At 32.1% G+C, this 25455-nt stretch overlaps 1 protein-coding gene across 5 annotated transcripts; it reads right to left on the reverse strand.

The window, feature by feature from the left end:
- Nucleotides 1–1756: 1756 nt before the first annotated feature.
- LOC134254658 (uncharacterized) lies at nucleotides 1757–23608 on the reverse strand. Of its 5 annotated transcripts, none has more exons than XM_062737197.1 (14): nucleotides 23420–23608; nucleotides 23140–23163; nucleotides 22836–22859; nucleotides 22349–22369; nucleotides 17202–17222; nucleotides 13470–13499; nucleotides 6860–6881; nucleotides 4433–4474; nucleotides 3739–4301; nucleotides 3024–3509; nucleotides 2794–2850; nucleotides 2385–2573; nucleotides 2260–2301; nucleotides 1757–2097 (listed from the first exon to the last, which is right to left on the reverse strand). In XM_062737197.1, exons 9-14 carry the CDS (start codon nucleotides 3961–3963, stop codon nucleotides 1978–1980), a joined length of 1119 nt encoding a protein of 372 aa, XP_062593181.1. In that variant the 5' UTR covers nucleotides 3964–4301; nucleotides 4433–4474; nucleotides 6860–6881; nucleotides 13470–13499; nucleotides 17202–17222; nucleotides 22349–22369; nucleotides 22836–22859; nucleotides 23140–23163; nucleotides 23420–23608; the 3' UTR covers nucleotides 1757–1977. The 5 variants fall into 5 exon arrangements, with proteins under 5 accessions (XP_062593181.1, XP_062593177.1, XP_062593178.1 ...); XM_062737193.1 differs by having other exon boundaries at nucleotides 2385–2618; XM_062737194.1 differs by lacking the exon at nucleotides 23420–23608 and having other exon boundaries at nucleotides 2385–2618; nucleotides 23140–23302.
- Between the last annotated feature and the right edge of the window lie 1847 nt (nucleotides 23609–25455).

Below are 25455 nucleotides of genomic sequence, written 5' to 3' on the forward strand. Positions count from 1 at the left end.
TTGTTGTGATCTCCATTTCTTGTCATTTTGTCATTTAGGAAAAATTACCATTTATATGCCTTTTATATTTTGATTATGTATAATATATAATTGTCTATGTTGACATAACTAATGGCTTTTTCGAAATGTAGCTATCAGATGTTTCTTGTCATTCCTTTTATAGAAAGCTTTTGGTCCGTGTGTGAAAATTTATGTGGTCGGTATACTACCGAGATAAATTGAAATAATTTTGTTCGAATGTACTTGCAAAATCAAATTGATAAAAATTAAACAAATAGAAAAAACAAATAAAACACATTTATTTAAGTATATATTTTAAATACAATATAAATATTACAAGTTAAATTGCTACAAAACATCAAATCCACCGATAACCACAATAAGCATGTTAATAAATAACTTCACATATTAAAGCTTCATTGACAACGATAAGATATTTCAGTAACGGACACAAAAAGCATATAAAAAGAAATTATAAAAAAAGTAGGTGTTATCAGATCACTTTTCAAAATGATTCATCGATATAAAAATCAGTGAAAAATTGTAAGAATGCAAGACGTTAGATCGGCGGATGATAAAAAAAATAATACTTCCACGTACATGTAGGTGATGATACCATGAATTTCTATCGAATGACCTTTCAGCTATGACCTGAAAACGTAGGTCCTGTGTCACGGTAGGCGCTGGCACGATAAAGAACCCTCACTGCTCAATTGCCCTGAGTGCCGAGTATAGGTCTAAATATGAAGCCCTTCACCGGCATACGGTGAAGTCTCCATATGAGTGAAAAATTCTCAAGAGGGACGTTAAACAATATACAATCAATCTATCGAATGATAAAGCTTATTTTGCACAACATGCTGCACATGGTGAAGATGGACACAAATGTAAATGCAAAGTAAAGAAAAGAATATCCTTATATCAATTAACTCGTCAACAATTTCAAAACAAATGTTTATAATTAAGGAGGCTGGGGGTCAATAAATTAATCACAAATTAACAACCAGATTTAACTTATATTTTAAGATATGGTATCTTAAGCTGTCAACTATCATTTGGCAAAGAAAAAATTCATATATTTTAGTTTTAAAATTTGATCATTTTTTATATATTTATATGGAGCTCTTCTTTTAAAGGAGATCGAAATAGTCTGAAAATGGCTGCCACCCCCCAGCCTCGTTAACATTATCAACTTTATATTTTTAATCATCATTTTCAACTGTTTTATGCTCACTCCTCCATGGCACATAATCCCACCTCTGATGTTTCGGGGGTCCGTGTTTGCTCTGCTCTTATTTTGTATTGTTTTATGAACTTTGAGATTGAATACTGTTCGTTATCTCCATATCCTTCTTTATTGGAATCCGGATCATCTTACAATTGAGTATTATATCTTATACAATCCAATCATGGGGAATAATTTTTGAAAACACAATTCACATTTAATAAGGTCATAAATAATGAATACTCTTATAAGAAAATGAAAACAAAATTGATATATAAATCAACATTGAAGACTATGCTTAAAATAAGTTTTAAAACACTTTGATAATATTTTTAGGTATGTTAATTAAGGAATGACTCTAATTCTTGGCCAAATTATTCAGTATAACATGGTTTGGGTCAGTTTACGCTTATAATCAACGACGCAGATTAAGCTGGTTGTCAAGGGGTGTGTCCCCATACCAAACCAGATTACACAGAATAATTTGCGTTCTTTTTTGAAAATCAACCAATGAGCGACTACAATTCAAACAAAATTAAATCATTAATTCACCGAGCTTATAAAAATAACGTGTCATTTCTCTATGTACAATTTATAACGCAATCACTAGAAAGCGGTCGTTGTTGTTGCTCAAAATAAGAAAACTACTCAACCCAAAGTCCTGGTTATACGAAACACTTATTCACAAGAAGAGAGTTAATAAATATCATCTTTAACATATTTTATCACTGCTTGATTTCAACAGAACTGCATCAACATGTATGTATATTCAATATTCTTTGGCACAATTCGGTAACATCTGCCAGAGGCTGAACAGTGCCAAGCTTAAGCTCACTTAAATATTTCCTTAGGAAATCAGGGACTAGGAACGTCTGTAAAATACCAGTAAATAAAAGTTAACGAATGGCAAAATTTCAACAATAAAAATATATAATATCTGCATATTTGTACAAACTAGATAATTATTTGCATGATAATTTATGTCTTTTTAAGTTTGCAAAATCGACTATTTAGTTACTCTAAATTTGGATTACCTGATACAGATTATTGATCAAAAAATCATCAAATACGTCTTCCTATGAAAAAGGCAAAAAAGATGACACAGAAATAACAACTAAACATTCATCGATATTTCTAAAAAAGTAGTATTTCGTTCTACCTCCAAGAAACTTTTGTCCTGATCATTCAGGACTGTGTGGACTGGACTGCTTTGACAATCTAATGAATTCTCGTTGGAGGATTGATTTTTGTCGGAATCCGATGTAATCGTTGGTGATTGTTCCGCGTTGTTGTTCCTTTGCACATCATTTGTAAGTTGTTCAGCTGTAGTTTTCTCCAAATGAATATTCTCAATCATGTTATCACTTTTTTGTTTAGAAATGTAAACGTTATTCTGTATTTAATATAAGATATGAAGCATAAATTATAAAGAATTAGTACGCAATAGACGAAATAAAGGTAATGAACAGTGAAAGATCTCAGAAAGTCATATAAACAATGCAAAGTTAGGCTTGGGCATAAATGTACATGTATTTTCTTGATAATGGTACTGCGAATATCATACAAACCCTTGGTACTTTTGAATTATTTAACAACTGATCTCCATCCGGTAATCTTCTTTTCATCTATAGAATTTACGAAAAACATATTTACATATTTAATGTTTCTTGAATTTTCTGAAATGTATCTTATGGCGTTAACTATTCTTTAAGAATATTTTTTTTTCTTTTACGCTCATATGTCCGATATTAAGCAGATAATTGAGGATTTAGATGTGTTCAGTTAAGAAAATAATGACCTGCATCTGGTTTGGAGTTCTCACTTTTTCACTTAGTTTGTTTTCCGTCAAGAAGTGCGTTCTTGGGAACTGTTGGTTGTCATCACCTTTGGACTTTGTTTTTTCAAAAATAAATGTATTGTTTTGTACATGCTCAAACAAGTCTGGATTCTGTTGCAAGTGCTCTGCTGTTCCTTTGTTGCTTTTGAAATCTTCTGTGTCTTTGACTGCGTGTGTCACATCTGTATCAGGGTTAGGGCGGGCAAAACTTTGCCTTTGACGAGCATTTTCTTCCCATTGTATAACATGACTTTCTGATTTATCACTTTCTTTAATGGAAGGTACACGCAACATGCTGTCTGTTTTGTCAGATACGACATTTTGTTGAAGAACTGCTCTTTCAATCGTAGCGCTTTTTGATGAAGAAGAGAAAAGAGTCTTTTTATCGTCATTTGTAAAAAATGAAAAGGCAGTAACACGGGTCGGTTCAAGTATCCCACAGGTATCCTGAATAAAAGAAACTAAATTAAAATAAATGAACTTGAAGGTTTTTTAAAAATTATTTTCAATATTTAAAAGATAAAATAATTTTTTCAAAGATTTACAGCCTTTTTGCGAGCATGTTCTTTATTATGATATGCTTTTCTTGTCTTTATTGTTTCACTTTATAACACAAAGGATGCTATTTAAACATTAATCATAATATCTCTTGTGAATATTGAAAGGTGTCAATAACCTTCCATCTCTTCAAAACATTTTCAAAAGCTTCAAGCGAATCTGTTAAGGATTTTCCATTAATGCTCGCATGTAATATGATTGCTGGAACAAAGTCCGTTTCCAGCATCCAACTCTCTAATGCGTTTTTGCTCTCTTCGTTGTTGTTTTCCTTTAGATTTTGGTAATGTTTCAGCAAATTATCCCATCCAGGTGGTAAAGGGTTCCATTTCTCCTTGAATAGCATAATTAATTTATCGAAAATCTCTTCCCCTCCTTTGTTTAGATTTGATATGTTTTTGAACTCTAGGTCCCATTTCCATCCTGGAGGACCCTGGCTGTAGAGTGATTTAGGAATCTTTGTTTGACTTTTTTCATAGATTAATTTCACAATAAGTGTCTGGGTGCTTCTCTGAAATTTTCGTATAACTTCAGATCTGGCCAGTCTTTTAATTACTGGCCCAGGATTCAGTTCCACATCACCACACGTCCATAACACAAGTAACACCGCTTTATCCGACCAAAGTAATACATGTGTTTTTCTGCGTCCAGAGGAAACGCAAAGAGAGAGTAAGTGTGCAGCTACTGCAAGAAATATTACACGGCATATGTCATAAGTTTTTAGTTAGAGAGTAGTATGTATTAGCAACGTTTCTAAAAGGTCAAAATATTGTCCCAAGGTATATAGAATTTGATATGCCATGTCTTTTACTGACCTAGTAGAATTGTTAGGAATAACAGCAAAAGCTTTTCTCCAGCTGAAAAATAAAACAACAAAACTATTTAGTAAGAAGAAGAGATCAAATAATGAACACAGAAACATAATCAAAAATATGAAAAAGAGAAGAAACAATAAGATTCAAATCATTGCTGACATTTTAAATAAATGAAGTAAGTTGGAAAAAATAAAAGTATCAATAGATGAAGAAGACACCCAACTACATAAACAAGTGGTCCATGGGCCTTATATGTCACCTGAGCATCATGTAACAACTTTCAAATGATTGAATTTTGTTCATGTTTTAAGCTAGATGCTATGGCATTCACAATTCTGAAAGAGGCACCATTGCTTATCATAACGATACACTTAGCATACACTCAGCAATTGCTTAGTTTGTTAACTTAATATCCATAGGCAGGGTAGGGGAACAAAAAATCCATTTCAACTAATCAGTAATATTCATCTAAATCAGAAATGCCCCTTCCACACATCAACCCCTGACCCTAGTCCACACATTGCACAGTTTTTGAAAAGGCACATGCTTAGCAAAAATGTTTAATTAATATCAAGGAGAAAATTTCAAACAATTCATTTTCAGTATATAAGTAGAGCCTCCTCACTCCCTGGTATTCCTGACTCAGGGGCCTTGAAATTCACAATGCTTGAAGAAGAGTCTTTGCACATCATAACTATATAGATAGTTCATCTGCTTATCAAGCAAGAGCAGAGAAAAAGATTTTCAAAAATGTAATCTATTTTTACTATATAATCAATAGCGTCCAGCCCTAACACCAGAACCCCCTACAATGGGACCATGAATTTCCCAATTTTTGTAAAAACATTCTTCCTCATCATAACTATTTACTTATTTGGTTCATTTAATAACCAGGAGCAGAGAAGAAGATTTTCAAAGAATAAATGCATTTTGCATTATATAATCAAATGAATACAGTCCCGCCTTAATACTAGAGCCTCTGACCCTGGGGCAATAAAATTCACAATTTTGGTAGAAACACTCTTGCTCATTTTAAGTATGTTCTTAGTTTATTTAATACCAAGGAGCATAGAAGATTTTCAAAGAATTAATGCATTTTCACTATATAATCAATATAGCCCCCCCCAGCACTAGAACCCCTGACCCTGGGGCCATAAAATTCACAATTTTGGTAGAGGCACTCTTGCTTATCATAACGATGTACCAAGTTTATCTAATAACCAGGAGCAGAGAACAAAATTTTTAAAGAATTAATGAATTTTCACTATATATTCAATACAGCCCCGCCCTAACACCAGAACCACTGACCCTTGGGCCATAAATTTCTCAATTTTGGTAGAAACACTCTCGTTCATCATAACTATGTACTTAGTTTATTTAATACCCAGGAGCAGAGAAGAAGATTAACTAAGATATATAATGATGTTCAATGAATAATCAATATAGCCCCGCCCTAGCACTAGAACTCATGACCCTGGGGTCATGAATTTCACAATTTTGATAGAGGACTCGATGTTGATTACAATCATACCAACAGTTTGACTGCCTGATATCCAGGGGTTAAGAAAATTTTCAAAGATTGCACAAATTTCAGTGGTTTTGGTCCCACCTCTAGGCCCCAGGGAACAGGAACCATGAAATTCACAATTTTTGTATCCCTTTACCCAAAGATGCTGTATAAATTTGGTTGAAATTGGCCTAAAGTTTTTAGAGAAGAAGCTGAAAATGTTCAAAAGTTTACGACCGATTGACGGCAAACGACGTACGACGACGGACAAAAACTGATAGCCATAGGTAACCTGAGTGATTCAGGCTTTACTGCTATGCTCAATATATATTGGACATTTGAGTTTGCAAAGATTTTGCACAAAAATAGATATCAATGTCATTGATCTGAGCAGAAAAGTCTGAATGACAAATTTCGATGGAATTTATGATCTACAGTTTTCTTTCTGAATTGTTTCCTTTCAAACAGGTTTATGCACATAAAATCTCAGATTTCTGATACATTTATCGGAAGCATTTAGATTTAGTCACTTTGCAAGGGACATGTATTACTTAAAAATACTTTGCTTCATTACAGGTGTTATAATTGACTTTAGTCAAGTATAGTAAATATTTAATATTTATGTTTGAAAAAATTCACACAATGTGTCCTTTTCATACAAAATGAACTACAATTACTATGAAACATGAGCTTTATCATCTTTTGAAACATTACTGAGTTTTTCCTCAATAATAGCGAATGGTTAAAGGTATGTTGTGACAAGTGTGCAATGAGAGAAAAAAAGTTGCTTGAAAGTTTGAGAGAGGGATGGCTTGTGTTATGTTTGAGAGCTTGTGTGGGTTTGAATTGAAACCTGTATGCATCGAAGGTTGATGAATCATTCACGTCGATTGAACATATATGTTGTGTATCAAACATACCTTGCCTTATCTTTATTGCATACTACAATAAAAAAAGAAAAAAAATCGTGAGAATAAATGGTAAAATGAATGAGCAAGTCGTGCCTTTTACGATTGATTAAATTAGGTTACTATAATTAAATATAAAATTTACTTTGATACTTTGATTTACTATGAAATTTTACTTTCGAATTTTATTAAAAATTTGTGTTTATTTCAATTAGGATCTAAAATATAATAAGATACGTATATCGTTTTGAAATTCATTATTGATATACTTGATTTACTAATGTGAAAACTTTGATTTACATAGTAAAGTATAGTAAGCCATAGTAAACTATAGCTAACTATAGTAAACTATTTTCGATAGTACTTTTCGATTAGGAGTTATTTCTTTTTAGCAATATTTAGAAAATATGTGAAACAATTAGGTTTTTTCTAAGGACATCAAAATTAGATATTGACACTGAATATATGTAAGAAAGCAAAATGCAGTAACTCAGACTATCACATTTCAACATATAAAACTTTTTATCAGGAAAATCTGTAAATGTAGATTCCATCATGTTCGAAAAAGATTCAAGATGTTGCAACACAAGTAAAAGTTAATATTAACTTCTCCCACCTCAATCCCCATAAACCAAAACTCAAACTTGTATCTTTAGAGCAACCCAACCCTTCGGGCTGCAATAATAAATTTGTATTCTGAAGTGTTCTTTTTAAAAAAAAAAAAAAAAAGAATTGTTGTTCTTTCTGGCGCTGCCTGTTCTTTACGCATCACAGTTAAGGTAACAAATGGAAATATCAACGATTTTTTACGATAAAAATACATACTTTATTAGAATGGATAATTCCTTTTAGGACTTCACTGATATCAAAAAATTGTTATGTGGTTTAAATCTACATATTGGGGACATCTAGATTTTTTTTATTTAGACTTGTCACATGATTTTAGTAATTATACATACAGTTTAGAGGTCATCCATACAAGGGCATAACCAAGTTAAAAATTGTAGTTTAATTTGCAATACTTTTCAACTCTAAAATGTAGCTTGTGAAAAGTGCTGCGAATCTATATACCAGTAGATTCCCTTTTTTAATTGGAAAAAATTAATTTGTTGGGCGGCAGGTTGACTATTTTGCTGGTTAACTACATTAAATATAGCTATAATAAATTCATTAGCAAGATTTCATGAGGTTCGCAGCACTTTTCAAATATCTTAAGGATTCTTGAGTTTATGTGTAAAACTTTACAAGATACATTGAGGGTATTTCCTTGCAATAAATCGATTTATTAGGGCCCTTCAATGACTTTTTCAATGAATCTGCATACAAACACACGACAGTATCACTTGTCTGGAGAATGTACGGACAGTTGATCAATAAAATACTAAAATAGACATCGCATCCAAGTTAACGGCCTTTTATTTAATTGCAAATGATATTTTTTTGAAAACAAAAGAAATTTTTCAATGTACACAATGTGACTTGATCAGCTTCTCAGTGTGTACAAACTTCGTCATTTTTGCGAGATGACGTCACATTGACAATTGCAAAGCGATCGATCAATCATTTACATACTGTTGTATGGGATTTAACAAATGATAAAACTGCATGTAATAGTATACAGCTATCCAACTGTTTGAAATAGCAAATGATTTCATTTTCTGATATTTCAAAGACCTTATATCATGTGTGACGTCATAGTAAACATTTCCCGTACAAATCAGGACCCGCCTCCTTACTTTAACCTTAACTGTGCTGCGTATATGGCAACCGCCAGATAATACATACGCAGCACAGTTAAGGTTACAAATGGAAATATCGGCGATTTTTAAGATAAAAAATACATACTTTATTAGGACGGGCGAATCTTTTTAGGAATTCACTGATATCAAAAAAAATTAATGTGGTTAAATTCTACATGTTGGGGACATTTAGATTTTTTATTTAGACTTGTCATTTGATGTCGACGTCACATGACTTTGGCAATTAAACTCGTAGTTTAGAGGTCATCTATAAATTTCAATATTGCAAGGGCATAACCAAGCTAAATATCTTAGATTATTTTATAATCATTTTTAACACTATATGTAGTTTGTGAAAAGTGCTGCGAACCTATATAGATTCCCTTTTTTAATTGGTAAAATTTAATTTGTTGGACGGCAAGTTGAATATTTTGCTGGTCAACTACATTAAATATAGTTATAAATAATTTATTTGCAAGATTTCAAGAGGTTCACAGCACTTTTCAAATAACTTAATGCTTCCTGAGTTTATGTGTAAAATTTTGACAAGATACATCGAGGTTATGCACTTGCAATAAATCGATTTATTAGGGCCCTTCCGTTACTTTTTCAATGAATCTGCATACAAAGTTACAAACACACGACAGTGTCGCTTGTCTGATAAATGCACGTACAATTTATGAATAAAATACTAAAATAAACATCGCATCCAAGTAAATGGCTTTCTATTTTACCGCAAATAATATTTCATTTGAGAACAAAAGACATTTTTCATTGTAAAAAATGTGACTTGATCAGTCTCTGACTGTGTAAAAATTGCGTCATTTTTGCGAGATGACGTCACATTGACAAGTGCATTGCGATCGATCCTTCGTTTATATACTGTTGTGTGGGACTTAACAAACGACAAAACTGCATGTAATAGTAAGTTTGTATGTAGTATACAGCTATCCAGCTGTTGCAATAGCAAATAATTTCATTTTGTGGTATTTTGAAGATCTGATATTATGCGTGACGTCATAGTAAACATTTCCCGTACAAATTAGACCCCGCCTCTTTACTGTAACCTAAACTGTGCTGCGTATTTTTACCTGCAACCTACCGTTCTAACATTCTTATTCTAAAACATGTCATTCTTATTCGATACAATGTGATTTCTATTTGATTAGTCCTATTCAATAATTTGTAATTTGCATTCGATAAATTGCTATCCTGATTGGAAGAAATATAGCAATAGGAGGAAATATGGTAATATGATTCCTATATCACAATATATATATTTTTTTTCGAAAACACACGTTTCCTATTCGATGTCCGACATATTTGAAAACATGCGATTCCTATTCGCTAATTTTGTCATTCCTATCCGCTAATTAAAGTCTTCCTTTTCAGACGGAAGACTCTATAGTGATTCCACTGTTTCTTTTTTGTATCATTATTTTTTCCCCTTTCCTTGTCAGGCGGATTTCTCAGAGATGGATGGACGGATTTTCTTGAAATTTTTACGGATGATAGAGAATAAAATTACGCTTAGAGGGTTTTTTTTCTAATTCTTTCAAAATTCACTTCCGTTCGTAAGATATGTCCGATTTCTGTCTTTTTCAAAAATATTTTGTTATAGTCATACCTCGGAAACGGTTAGAGATGTAGACACCTAACTTATATGAGTAATAAATCTTGATAAGTAGGCGAGCCCATTTGGGTTAAGATTGTCCAGCGTCACTTCAAAGGAAATGATATAAGAAATCGAAAATTTCAACTTTTCTCTTATGACACTCTTTTTTCATCACATTATACGAGGGTTGTGCCATAAAATCGTAGACAAGTCGTCTTGTGTGAAAAAATAACATCACTGCCTTCTGAAATTTTCACTACTATTTAGTACATATTTTAGTGATATACACATCAAATTTCAGATAGATTTATGCATAAACTAGAGGTACTGTGAGCAATGAGCTCACTAAATGATACCCCCCGCCTCCCATATGGTTATAACTGATGACAAAGTCCATGGTTTGCCATGGCCGGGAAACCCAAAATATGTGTCAGATCAAAAAGTAAAATAGGAGGTGCACAATGGCAATATGTTATAAAGATTCTGTGAAAGTTTCATTAAATTTCACTCAGTGGTATAAGAGGAGTTGCGGATAAGAGATAGGTACCCTAAAGCGTAACAGACGGACGGACGGACAGACGTACAGACGGACGGACGGACAGACGGACGGACGGACGGAATTAACGATTACTATATACCCTCCCGCTTTTCAAGCGGGGGGTATAATAAACAAGTTATGAGATTTTATGCCATGTATTGTATCACCTTACGACGCATTGATTATAACGTCAAAGTTTCTAAAACAGCGTCACGTTTTATCTTTGCTGAAAATAAAGTTGGATAAGTCCGACTTAAATTTTATTGATACACATTCTGTTGTCTCCATAAACAGCCGAAGAACCAACTGGTACCCTCATACGATTTTCAAAAGATTTATTAGTAAGTTACGGACAATATTCTCACCATCATTCAACTAATATAAAATCTCATATCGGCGGTCTACTGTGACAGCGTCTTTTGCTATTACATTAGGAGTTTGTCCGTATGTTTTGTACTCCCCGGGGACTCGATAAAAAAAATCGCTTAGAAAACTCCTATTTCATTTGTATACTTAAGATATGTGATATTTTTTAAAATCTTTTTTTTCTTCTATGGTCATTATAAGTCTCTAAAGGTGTCATTACAACATCGAAATAAAACTGGACTGTTCTCCGGTGCGCCGTAACGTCATAAAACGTCGCCATTTTTCGTGTCTTGTGTTTACCACTTTCCCATTTCGAATGCCCGAGAAACTGCCAAAAATGTAACAAATGCCTTAATATTTTTACAAAGACCACAACATTGATTGTGGAATTGAATAAGGATAATTTTAATCCAAATCTTATGTATTTAAAACTTTTATTTGGAATTAAAACTTGTGTATTTCTTTAATAAAACCTTGGTTTTTGACTGTGCTCCGTAGGACAATACCCCGTGCACATTCAAGCATAATAAAACCTTTATTTTTGCTTATATTTTATTAAAAAAATTATCATGCACTTAAATATGATAAATAAACATTTACTGAAATTTTCAGCTTATTGCACCACTTACTTTTCGAGAAAAACGCTTTATCTACGATTTTACGGGACAACCCTCGTAGTATCTAAATTGTTATTTCGAAATATATCAGTCCAACCGGAAACAAAAACGGCAACTTCTGGTTAAAAGAGAAAAACTACATAATTTGAGTATTTATCTTTTCCATAAACATCTTTTATAGATAAAAGTATTTTTTATGAATTTTGGATATGTTATTTAAACTCTAATGTTTACAATAACGTCAAATATCTTTGCAAAATTTACTTCCGGTCGCGTGATTTCCCTACTCAAAAGGAGAAGTTTTCATAGCTAGATCTCATAAACGGTAAGAGATGAAGACACCAAACTTATAGGAATGCTAGATCTTGATGAGTATGTAAAACCAGTGGGAATAATATTGTCTGCCATCACTTCCGGTCGTCACAGGAAGTGATAAAACAAATCTAAAATGTCAAATTCTCTTTGATGAATCTTTTTTGCATCACATTATAGCATCTTATTTGTAGTTTCAAAATGTATCAGTCCCACGGGAAAAAAACAACTTCCGGTTATTAGAGAAGAACTACATAATTTAAGTATTTATCTTTCCCATAAATACTTTTTATAGATAAAGTATTTCTAATAATTTTTGGATATGTTATTCAGACTACATTTGTATACAGTAACGTCGAATATCTTTTTAAAATTCACTTCCGGTCGCGTGATTTGCTGTCCTCAAAATGAGAATTTATCATAGCTAGATCTCTTAAACGCAAGAGATTAACACACCAAACTTATAGGAGTAGTAGATCATGATGAATAGGCAAATCCATTTGGGTTAACATCTTTCGTCGACACTTCCGGTTGTCACAGGAAGTGATCAAAAAAATTAAAAATTTAAACTTTCTTTGGAATCTTTCTTAGTAATACATTATAGCATCTTATTTGTAGTTTTGAAATATGTCAGTCCAACTGGAAACAAAAACGACAACTTCCGGTCATGAGAGAAAAACTGTAAAATTTAGTATCATACTATCCCATTAATATTTTTTATAAAAAGAGTATTTGAAAAGGTTCATGTTTTTTACAGACTGAGAGTCTAGAGTAAACTAAAACATCTTTCTAAAAATTTACTTCCGGTCACGTGATTTCTTGTCCTCAAAATGAGAAGTCTCTTGAAATGTAACAGATTAAGACACTTAACTTATATGAATTATAAACCATGAAGATCGGGCAACAGATATAGGACAAAATGTGTCAACCGTCACAGGAAGTGATAAAAAAATTAAAAATGATTTTTGTAAATGTTATTAAGGCTATACTTGTCTTAAGAAACGTCGATAATCTAGGTAAGTTACACTTCAAAGTCCTTAAAAGAATACAAAATAAGAGCTGAGGAAAAACAGACCTCCGAAACATCAGAGTTTGGATCAGATGCCATGGAGGAGTGAGCATCCCCTGCTGATCGGTCACACCCGCCGTGTGCTTTTTGTCAAATCTAGACCCAACCTCTTTCTGTTTCCTTCACTGTAATGTATTTACTTAACAGTTTCTTTGAATTAGACAATTTTTTTTGTAAGTAACCTATGTGAAAACGATTTGCATTGAGTTTGAATAGCTCGTATGCAATGCAATCTGAATTTTTAATCCAAGAAATCGATCTTAGAAAAGTAAATCATTATTTATTATATCAAATAATAATAATAATAATGAATTTAGAAAAATAATCTTTTTCTTGTTTCTTAAACTACATTTAAGAGAAACTTACCACAATCCTTGATTTTTCAAACTCCCCAAACTAAAAATGAAATAATTAAAATACATAGAGCTAGGTCTATCATTATGAAGCTAATACAGTCATATACTAAGTGGAATTTAAAACGTGTCTTCTAAAGTAGATTCACTAACATGCTTTTCAAATTCATATTGTATTGAACGATTTGCTGACATTGTCTCGTATCAAATGTTACGCTTCATTAGTGTTCATTTTCCTACCCTTTTCCAGCAAGAAGAATTTCAAGTCACAAAAATATATTTTCGATGATGAAGGATATGAAGATAACGAACAGTATTCACTATCAAAGTCTTAAAAACATTACAAAATAGGAGCAGAGCAAACGCGGACATCTAAAACATCAGAGGTGGAATCAGGTGCCATGGAGGATAAATTGCATCCCCTTCCGACCGGTCACACCCGCCATTTTCTCTTTGTCATGATCAGGAAATACATAAGGAACACATAGTTTACGAAACTAACAATGCAAATGGCGGTCAAGGTTATCTATTTGTACGCAGATAAATATGAAGGTAATCAATCACTGTGCATTATGCACTGCAACTTAACTGTTTAAATTTATTGTGAAATATATTTTTTTTATGAATTTAGGAATTTAATTATACAGAGCATATTATTAAAAATGCAATATCGGTAATTTAATTTCTGAGTTATTGTGAAGTGGTTTGTTTTATCGGTCTTAGACTACACCAACACCCAAGCTGTCAAACCAATTAACCTGTCACAGATACCCGACATCAAAATGAGCTTGGGATTAATTAAGATTCCCCAAGTTTGAAGGTGTTAATTAATAGCCACTGGCGAGAGTGTGTGAAGTCACGACGCTAAGTGTGTTCAGTAGACCGAAAAATTCACTGCACTTCGAGATAAGACAGGTAAACAAGAGGCCCATGGGCCACATCGCTCACCTGAGAAACTTTGACCATTCTGTTCTTTACCAGATTTCACCTTTGTTATACATAATGCATCCCCACCCTACCCCTATGATCATAATTTAGACATTTTGAAATCTACACTACCCCATGATCCTTCCATGGGCACATATGTTTCAGCTTTTTTGGCCCAGTGGTTCCTGAGAAGAAGATTTTCAAAGATATTTCCTATACATTTCTAAGTAAAACTTTGATTCCCTATAATGGCCCTGCCCTTCCCCCGGGGGTCATGATTCCTACAATTTAGAATTTACACTACCCCAGAATACTTCCACATAAGCTTCACTTTTTCTGGCCCAGTGGTTCTTGAGAAGAAAATTTTCAAAGATTTTTCCTATATATTTCTATATAAAACTTTGATTCCCCATTGTGGCCCCGCCCTTCCCCCTGGGGTCATTATTTGAACAATTTAGAATCTACACTATACCACGATGCTTCCACATAAGTTTCAGCTTTTCTGCCCCAGTGGTTCTTGAGATGAAGATTTTTCCTATATATTTCTATGTAAAACTTTGATACCCCATTGTGGCCCCACCCTTCCCCTGGGGGTAATGATTTGAACAATTTAGAATCTACACTATACCAGGATGCTTCCACATAAGTTTCAGCTTTTCTGGCCCAGTGGTTCTTGAGAAGAAGATTTTCAAAGATTTTTCCTATATATTTCTATATAAAACTTTGATTCCCCATTGTGACCCCACCCATCCCCCGGGGGTCATGATTTGAACAATTTAGAATCTACACTATACCAGAATGCTTCCATATAAGTTTCAGCTTTTCTGGCCCAGTGGTTCTTGAGAAGAAGATTTTCAAAGATTTTTCCTATATATTTCTATGTAAAACTTTGATACCCCATTGTGGCCCCGCCCTTCCCCTGGGGGTCATGATTTGAACAATTTAGAATCTACACTATACCAGGATGCTTCCACATAAGTTTCAGCTTTTCTGGCCCAGTGGTTCTTGAGAAGAAGATTTTCAAAGATTTTTCCTATATATTTCTATATAAAACTTTGATTCCCCATTGTGGCCCCACCCATCCCCCGGGGGTCACGATTTGAACAATTTAGAATCTACACTACCCCAGGATGCTTTAACATAAGTTTCAGCTTTTCTGGCCCAGTGGTTCTTGAGAAGAAGATATTCAAAGATTTTTCCTACATATTTCTATGTAAAACTTTGATACCCCATTGTGGCCCCGCCCTTCCCCCGGGGGTCATGATTTGAACAATTTAGAATCTACACTATACCAGAATGCTTCCATATAAGTTTCAGCTTTTCTGGCCCAGTGGTTCTTGAGAAGAAGATTTTCAATGATTTTTCCTATATATTTCTATATAAAACTTTGATTCCCCATTGTGGCCCCGCCCTTCCCCTGGGGGTAATGATTTGAACAATTTAGAATCTACACTACCCCAGAATGCTTCCACATAAGTTTCAGCTTTTCTGGCCCAGTGATTCTTGAGAAGAAGATTTTCAAAAATTTCCCTATGTATTTCTATGTAAAACTTCGATTCCCCATTGTGGCCCCGCCCTTCCCCCGGGGGTCATGATTTGAACAATTTAGAATCTACACTACCCCAGGATGCTTCCACATAAGTTTCAGCTTTTCTGGCCCAGTGGTTCTTGAGAAGAAGATTTTTTAATGACCCCACCCTATTTTTGTCTTTTCTTGATTATCTCCCCTTGCGAGGGGATATGTCCCTTCATTTTAACAATTTAAATTCCCCTTTACCCAAGGATGCTTTGTACCAAGTTTGGTCAAAATTGGCCCAGTGGTTCTTGAGAAGAAGTCGAAAATGTGAAAAGTTTACAGATGGACAGCTAGACAGACGGACGGACGACAGACAAAATGTGATTAGAAAAGCTCACTTGAGCCTTCGGCTCAGGTGAGCTAAAAAGGGCTTGGGACTTTGAATATACTTCGACATAAGCGGGGTATTCGAGATTACCGTGTTCGAGATATCAAGTGTTTTTTTTTTACATCATATATAGAGAGAAAGCGACCGGGACCGGCGATCGACTTCGACATAAGCGGGGTATTCGAGATATCCCATGTTCGAGATACTGATATTTTCATGTAACAGAAAAATCTGTCGTCAATTCAGTGTATAAATAATTAACTAACAATTAGTATGAAAAACATTAGTCAGCATTTTACTCAATGATAAATTGTAATTGCTGACAAGGTCATTGTATGTATCGACCATAGAACGTACGAAATGATGCCTTTAAATGAGGCTGCTGATATTCTTGTTTCATTATCTTGTTTGTCAATAATTTACCTCGTTTATCAATTGTTCAGTTCATACGTAGAGCAAGCTCTTGCTAGATAATGACTTTCAACGATACTACAATAAGTGTTTCAGCAACTAGTTTGTCAATAACTTACGTTGTTTTAAAATTGTTTATACGTAGAGCATGCTCTAGCGCATCGAATCGATTAAGAGATAGAAACCCCGCATGCTGAACCTAGGTAATGAAGGTAAGTGGCTTTATAAGTAAGGTGGTTGACGTTTGAAAAGTTAAATTAATTTTGTATGTTAAAGCTCGGTCGTTAGATTACTATTAACGGCAGTTGATAGTTAGATTTTTAAAAAAGGTTTTTATAAAAGGTCAATTGACAATTTTCCTTCCGAATATTCTTAAATTTTACATTTACATTTTACAGATACTTTCCCGATTGTGAACGTCCCTTCTCATAAAATAAAAATAAAATGCAAAGATTTTATCTATTTCGAAACTAATGACAAGTGTAATTGAAAAAGATATTTACCCGATTGAGAGCTTCCCTTCTCTGAAAATAAAAATAAAAATAAATTCTGGGAAAATTACAAGAAAAGCTTAGATAATTGTCAGGATATTCTATATTGGTGGGACTTAACTAAATATAAGATAAAAACATTGTGTATTGAGATGTCAAAAAAATTCAACGTTAATAAACAGAAACTAGAAAAATTAGAAAAAAGAATTAGAAGAGATTAAAAACAAACCTACAACTAATAAAAAGTATCAAAATGCGTTGAGCAAAAAATAAAAGAAATTTATATAGATAAGACAGAAGCGGCAATAATACGATCAAAATGTAGATGGTTTAAAGACGGAGAAGCTCCTTCGAAATATTTCTTTCAATTAGAAAAGAGTAATGGAGAGAAAAAATTGTGGAATAGAATAAAAACAGAAAATGGTACCTATAAAACTGACATTGATTCAATCATCGAAGAGTAAATTAACTTCTATTACAGATTATTGAATACGGAAGGATGGGATAGCGAAAATGGGGAATTATTATTAGCGGAAGTGCACTGTAAATTAGACGATTATGAAGTAAACATGCTCGAAAGTGATATAAATGATAAAGAAATATATCAAGCAGTGATGTCATTAAAACCAAATAAATCTCCCGGTGAAGATGGGATTTTATCAACTTTTTATCAGATATACTGGGATATAATTAAAACTGAATTTTCGAAAGTTCTAAAGCACATTTTTCATAGGGCCACACTATGTGACTCGCAAACAAAAGGAGTCATTTCATTAATACATAACATACATAAAGGGAATGAAAGAGAAGATATAAAAAATTGGAGACCTTTAACAATGCTTAACAATGATTTTAAAATTATTGCTAAAATACTCGCCGAGAGATTAAAAAAAGTACTACCAAAATTAATTCATCCAGACCAAAAAGGATTTGTCAAGGGTAGAAATATAAGTGACGCAAACAGACTGATTCAAGATATCATTGATTATGCTGATAATGAAGATTTGGAAGGGACTATTATATTTCTAGATCAACAAAAAGCGTTTGATAGAATTGAATGGGGTTGGATTGAAGCAACATTAAAAGGATTTAACTTTGGTAAAAAATATTACGATTGGATAAAAATGCTACTTATTAAATCAAAGACATGCATTAAAACTAATGGTTTTGTATCAAAATACTTTTCAATATCGAGATCGGCAAGACAAGGTTGTCCTATTGCTCCACTGCTTTATGTTCTCCAAATAGAGCCTATGGCCTGCGCAATTAGGCAAAATCCGCAGGTAAAGGGCATCTTAATTCCAAATAAACATCAACACATAGAATGCAAAATAAATATGTTCGCAGACGATACTCAGCTATTCAATAAGGACGAAGAATCTATAATAAATTCCTTCAATGTGTTAGAAATATATGAAAAAGCCTCAGGGGCAAAAATCAATTTCTCAAAAACAAAGGGTCTGTTTATTGGCAAATCAAAAGATAAAACACCAAAATTTAAAAAGATACAGTGGATAAAAACTAATATAAAAACTTTGGGGGTATATCATGGATATGGTATTGATACTAATGCAATTTGGTTAGAAAAAATAGAAAAAATAATGAACAGCTTGCATGTCTGGAAAACTAGGAACCTTACATAAAAAGGGAAAACTTTGATAATAAAAAAATTAATAATTCCAATTATTGGTTATGAAATCGAAATGAGGGGAATACCGGATATATATGCAAAAGAAATAAATGATATTGTTATACCCTTATAAATATCATTCTATATATTTATTACTAATAAAAAGTCCAACAAAAGAACTGTTTATTACATCGGTCTAACAATTTCACTATTGACCGGTCTTACATAAGAATTGTTAGACCGCAACGTCACTCGTCTGTTACGTCACAAGTAATTAATCATTGTTCAATATCAGCGACCCGCAAATAGCCGAACTTAAGAGCTACAAGAGTTGTTGCTAACAGCAAGGTAACGAAGAAGCGAAGAGTATGTTTTGTGATAAATATTTTTTGTGATACAATAGATATATAATTGATTTTGTTCTTTCTCAGCTTGATGGTTTATATTTACTGAAGAAGCCATAATTTTCCATATACGAGAAATAATTGATAATATAGCGTGTATTGATTAAATTGATCAATCTTAAGTGAGCAGTGAAGGGTATAACAAAACAGTTATAGACTGGGATTCGGGCAACATATGATTTGTTGGACCTGAAGGTGAAAATGTTGCCCTTGGCCTGCGGCCTCGGGCAACATTTTCACCTTCAGGTCCAACAAATCATATGTTGCCCTCATACCCAGTCAATAACTGTATATTGTCTGGTCTTTTATTTGGGATAATAAATTGAATAAAATTGACAGAAATGTATGCTGCTTAAGCAAGAATGAAGGAGGGATGAACATGATAAATATCTTTAACTTTATAAAAAGTAAACAAATAAAAACAATTTATAAAATCATGCATTCAAAGTTAGAAACATGGAATGCTATTGGTAAATACTGGTTACAGAGTAAAGATATACATTTAAGTCAGGAATATTTCTTATGCACTTGTTCAGATCTATCTCCAGTTTCCTTAAATAACATGTCTAGTTTTTATAAAAAAAAGCACTCATCGCATATAGCGAATTTCGTTCAAAATTCGAGCCAGAGAACCGAGAGGAAATACTCAACCTCTCATTATTTTGGTAATAAACTTATACAATTCCGAGGGAAAAGTCTATATGTTGAATCATTTATTAAAAGCGGTTTATTAAAAATTAAAGACATTTGGAATGAAGCGGAAATTAGTTTTAAATATAATGACACTATTTTAAAAAAAAATATTAGACAAAAGATGTTGGATATTTGAATATAGTAAAATAAAGTCAGCTATTCTTAAACTATTTTATCCAATACTGAAAAGAAATAACTCAATATCTAATAGCGAAACAAAACTCCCTTATAAATTGAATAATAATTTACTCATAAAAAGAGATACTGATAAAGTGGTAACATATGAACATATTAAGTTAAAGAACATAGAAAAAATATTAAACAAGATAATAGTTCCAAAATGTCAAGAAAAATGGGAAAATATGTATCAAAATAACATACAGTGGAACTTAGTTTGGGACAGTATTTCAAAACTGAAAGTTAAAAATAAAATTCAAGAATTCCAATGGAAATGCGTGCATAATATTTTGTACACCGAAGATAAATTATGTAAAATCGGACTATATCCAACGGTTTATGCAACTTGTGTAAAAATCATAAAGAAAATCAACAACATCTCTTTTACCATTGCACAAAGGTGAAACAACACTCAAATTACTAGAAGATATAATTAAAAATGTGCTACAAATAAATGGAACTTTACAAATTGACCAACAAACAATAATATTAGGATACTTGAAGGAACCGCAAACCCAAAGAACCGTTGTTAACATCTTAATATGTATCTTTAAATGGGTCATATGGAAAACAAGAAATAAAATTAAATATGAGAATATAAAAATAACTGACTTTAGTATTAAAAATGCATTCAAAAATGAAATAAAATCGAATTTTTTACTATTAGAATCACATGATTTGACAAATTTCAAAATGAAAATAAATCATATGTTACAAAATTCTTTCAAATACTAGGTATAGTATTAATGACAGTATTAATTCTGTTAATGGCCATATCCGATGCCGTGTATAATAGTAAATGTATTCACATTTTTTAATCCACTATAAGGTTCTTTTTTTACTATGTTATTTTTCATGTAACTGGAAACTTTATGTTTAAAATATGTTCAAGATGAATATCATAAAATGAAGACGTAAAGCCAGATTCAAACTATATATGTGAGGAAAAAATATTCATGTTTTTTGTAAAATTCATTCATTGCAATTGTGATGTGTTTTTTTTTCTTTTTTACAATCTAATTTTATTATCACAAAACTCTACATATTGTTTATATGCTGTAAAATATAAAAAGACCCGTATTTGAGGGTGACCTGGCCCTAAATACTAGTTACAGTGAGATTGATATAGACTTTTTTTTTCTTTTTTTTTCTCCCCACAATCTCCACTGCAACAAGGGTCATACTTCTGTTGGTGTTAATCGTATACTTTGTTATTATATATAAAAATAATGCTTATATGCTTTGAGATATTTATGTATATGTACGAAAATGAAGTGTCAATAATCATATATTAGTATAATGGTAACTTTAATTATAGCAATATAAAAATGATGCTAATTTGCTTGAGATATTTAAGTATATGTATGAACATTTTGAAGTTAATCTGCTGAATAACAGAAAAAAAAACTGTTTTGAGATAAAAATCTGTTTTGGATAAATTCAAAGTGACTTGTATTTACGGCAGAATTGAATTTTAGTTACTTTAGAGGGTATACAAACCTGCTTGAAAAAAGTTCAAATAAAGAAAAAGTGTTTTTACCATGACTTTTTAAGCATATATTTTCATTATAACCCCCGCTTGAAATTTGGGAGGGTATATAGTAATCAGTATTTCCGTCCGTCCGTCTGTACCTCCGTCCGTCTGTTACGCTTTGGGGTACCCATCTCTTATCCGCAACTCCTCTCATACAACCGAAGGAAATTTAATGAAACTTTCACAGATTCTTAATTACATATTGTCATTGTGCACCTCCTATTTTACTGTTTGATCTGACGTATATTCTTGATTTTCCAGAGCAAAACATGTACACTGCCATAATATGCATATGGGAGGCGGGGGTTATCATTTAGTGAGATCATTGCTCAGAGAACCTCCAGTTTTAAACATTAACTTAAGTAAAAATACAAAAAACAACCATAATCATAAATAATAAATTTGTGTTTTATTTAACAAGTTATTGCTATCAAGTACCGATACCTTCATAAAGTTCATTTTTTTTCAAAATGGGTTGAAAGGTTTATTACATAACAGGTACAATTAACACTGATATTGAATAGCTTCAATTAAATCGGTATTATATTTTTATAGAGCTGAATTCGGGTAAGGCAATTGACATTTTACATGTCGTATATCTGTTGATTAACCATAATAAGATATTTGTAAAGAATTCTATTTCAGTGAATCATAATTGATAAAATTACTTCTTGCGATATCATGTTTAATCTGCTCAAAATGATATTTGATGGAAACCTACCTTTTTTCCCTCGTCTTCTATCTAATATAAAAAACAGATTACTTTGACCACCATAAAAACAATAAAAGGTAATTATGTAGTACATGTATGAAACCTTAAAGACTGTAAATTAAATCCTCTTGATCGTAAATTTACTATACGAAGTTCTAAGAAGATAACGCCTGACTCCTATCAAATTCTTTTCTTGATTCGCTTTTCAAGCAACAACTTTTGAATAATACTTACTTGTGAAGTTTAGAATACATAATGAAATGATGTGTAAAAATGACAAAACTGTCTTTTTTGCATGGAAATACTATCGATCAGTGTTTTTGTGCATATTATATTTTTCAAGAGCAGAGGTCTGCTGAAACATTTTACATGTCATTTTTCTTTTGATTAAGCATAAGGTATTTGTAAATAATTTTATCTAGGTGAATCATAAACAAAATTTCTTCTTGTGACATCACGTTAAACCTGTTCAGAATTATATTTAACGGAAACCCACCTTTTTCTCCACGACTTCCCACCACTAATATAAAAAAAACGATAAATTTTAACCATCATAACAACAATTAAAGTGAGTTGTGTACATATATAACATATTTAACGTAGCAATGAATACACTTTCTTCAACATTATGTCTTGATATTAAAATTACTAATTTCATAAATATTCCAGGAAGAAGAATGTCATGAGACAGGAACTTTTTGGAGTGATTAAATTAACAGTTAAGTCAATGATGATTAACAAAATTACTTCTTGCGACATCACGTTAAACCTGTTCTGAATGATATTTAAGGGAAACCTACCTCTTTGTCCTTGACTTCCCAACACTAATATATATAAAAAAACCGATAAATTTTAATCATCATAACAACAATCAAAAGGAGTTGTGTACATGTATAACATATTTGACGTTGCACTGAACACAATTTCTTCAACATTATGTCTTGATATCAAATTACTAATTTCATAATTGTTCCAGGAAGAAGAATGTCATAAGACAGGAACTGTCAATAATAATTAACAAAATTATTTCTTGCGACATCACGTTAAACCTGTTCTGAATGATATTTAAGGGAAACATACCTCTTCTTTTTCCCTGGATTCCCACTAATATAAAAAAAAAGATTAATTTTAACCATCATACAGCAATAAAAGGGAGTTGTGTACATGTATAACATATTTGACGTAGCACTTAACACACTTTCTTCAACATTATGTCTTGATATTAAAATTACTAATTTCATAGTTATTCCAGGAAGAAGAATGTCATAAAACAGGTTAAGCCTGTTCTAAATGATATTTAACGGCAACCTACCTTTTTCACCACGACGTCCCAACACTAATATAAAAAAAAACGATAAATTTTAACCATCATAACAACAATTAAAGTGAGTTGTGTACATATATAACATATTTGACGTAGCAATGAATACACTTTCTTCAACATTATGTCTTGATATAAAAGATACTTATTTAATAATTATTCCAAGAAGAAGAATGACAATGAATTTATTCTCATGAACTGACATAAGTACAGTGTTGAGACAGATTACAAGTATAGTTAAACATATGTGCATGCGTGAAATAGAAAAAAATACAAAGTAACAAAACTAACAATGAGCTAACCAGGAGAGCCAACTCTCTCAAAAATAATTTTTATAAATTTACACAGTTTTGTCAATTTAACTGTATTTTTTGTATTAAAAAGTTGACCAAACTTATACACATTTGGATGTGAATAGTAATATTTTGATAATAATAATAACCTTGAATTCAAAATAAGTGAATCATAACAATTAAATAAGTAGTGAAATTCATCACCAATTTCATTTTTGGAACACAATTTACAAATTCGGTTTTCTCTTGGTACATTATGCCATCTTCCCACTTCTATTGGTAATTTATTATTACAGGTTCTAAACTTACAAAATATTTTCCAGTACTTAAAAGGCAGAGATACTATATACTTTTCTAGACAAAATGAAGTTTTATATATTCTATAATTAAGGCCTTTAGACGAGTTAAACATTTCACTATATCACTTCTGTTTAAAATGATCACACAGAGTGTTAAACACTATTTTCTTCAGCCATGATACATTTACAGGTTGACAAGTATGCCAAATATAAGAAAGTCCACATTCATTCAATATAGATTTGACAAAGTTACACCATGGATTATTGTAGTTCTTTAAAACACTTAACAAATTCGATGATAATTTATCCCTTTGTAAAAAAGATAGTTTACACCAAAAACTTATCATTCTTACCTTTATATTAATTGAAATAGGGTATCTACCTAATTCACCATATACCATAAAATTTGGTGTTGATGACTTTACATGCAAAATATGCTTACAAAATTTTAAGTGCAATTTTTCAATCAATGGTGACTGATTAAAACCCCACACTTCACATCCATATAAAATTATAGGATTTACAATTTTGTCAAACATATCCAGTGTGCATTCTACATTAAGGTTGTGTTTTCTATATTTTACAATAACACTATACATAGCTTTTGTTGCTTTCTGAGATAATTCTTTGACATTTGTGTTAAATGAACCATTTTTACAAAAACTTACTCCTAAATATTTAAAATTATCTACGATTTCTAATGTTATTCCATTTTTCAATTCTTGGATTGCCCTTACCAAAGATTACAATTTTAGTTTTATTGGTGTTAACTTTCAGATGCCATTGTTTGCAATATTTGTTAAATACATCCATGTTAAATACTTGGTATTGTAAGTCTTCTGGTGTTTCTGACAAAAGGATCGTGTCATCTGCGTATAGCAAAACAAACAATCGAAGATACAAATTAAACTCCGATTCTAATTCAGACGTTATAAATGATAAACCTTTTACATTATTTAAATTCATGAAATCTTCAAGGTCATTTAGATAGATGGCAAACAAAAATGGGGATAGGTTTTCCCCTTGTCTAACACCTACAGTACAAGGAAAGGGATCAGAGTACAGACCATTTGAGACTACTCTTGATTTAATATTTTTATACAGCTGTGTTATAACATTAAAACATTTACCATCTATATTATTTAATAAAACTTTATTCCAAAGACCTAAACGCCAGACAGAGTCAAACGCTTTCTCAAAATC

This window comes from Saccostrea cucullata, unplaced genomic scaffold, assembly GCF_032062105.1.
Source record: "Saccostrea cucullata isolate Sc308-1 unplaced genomic scaffold, CSIRO_AGI_Scuc_v1 ctg1331, whole genome shotgun sequence".
Taxonomy (NCBI): domain Eukaryota; kingdom Metazoa; phylum Mollusca; class Bivalvia; order Ostreida; family Ostreidae; genus Saccostrea; species Saccostrea cuccullata.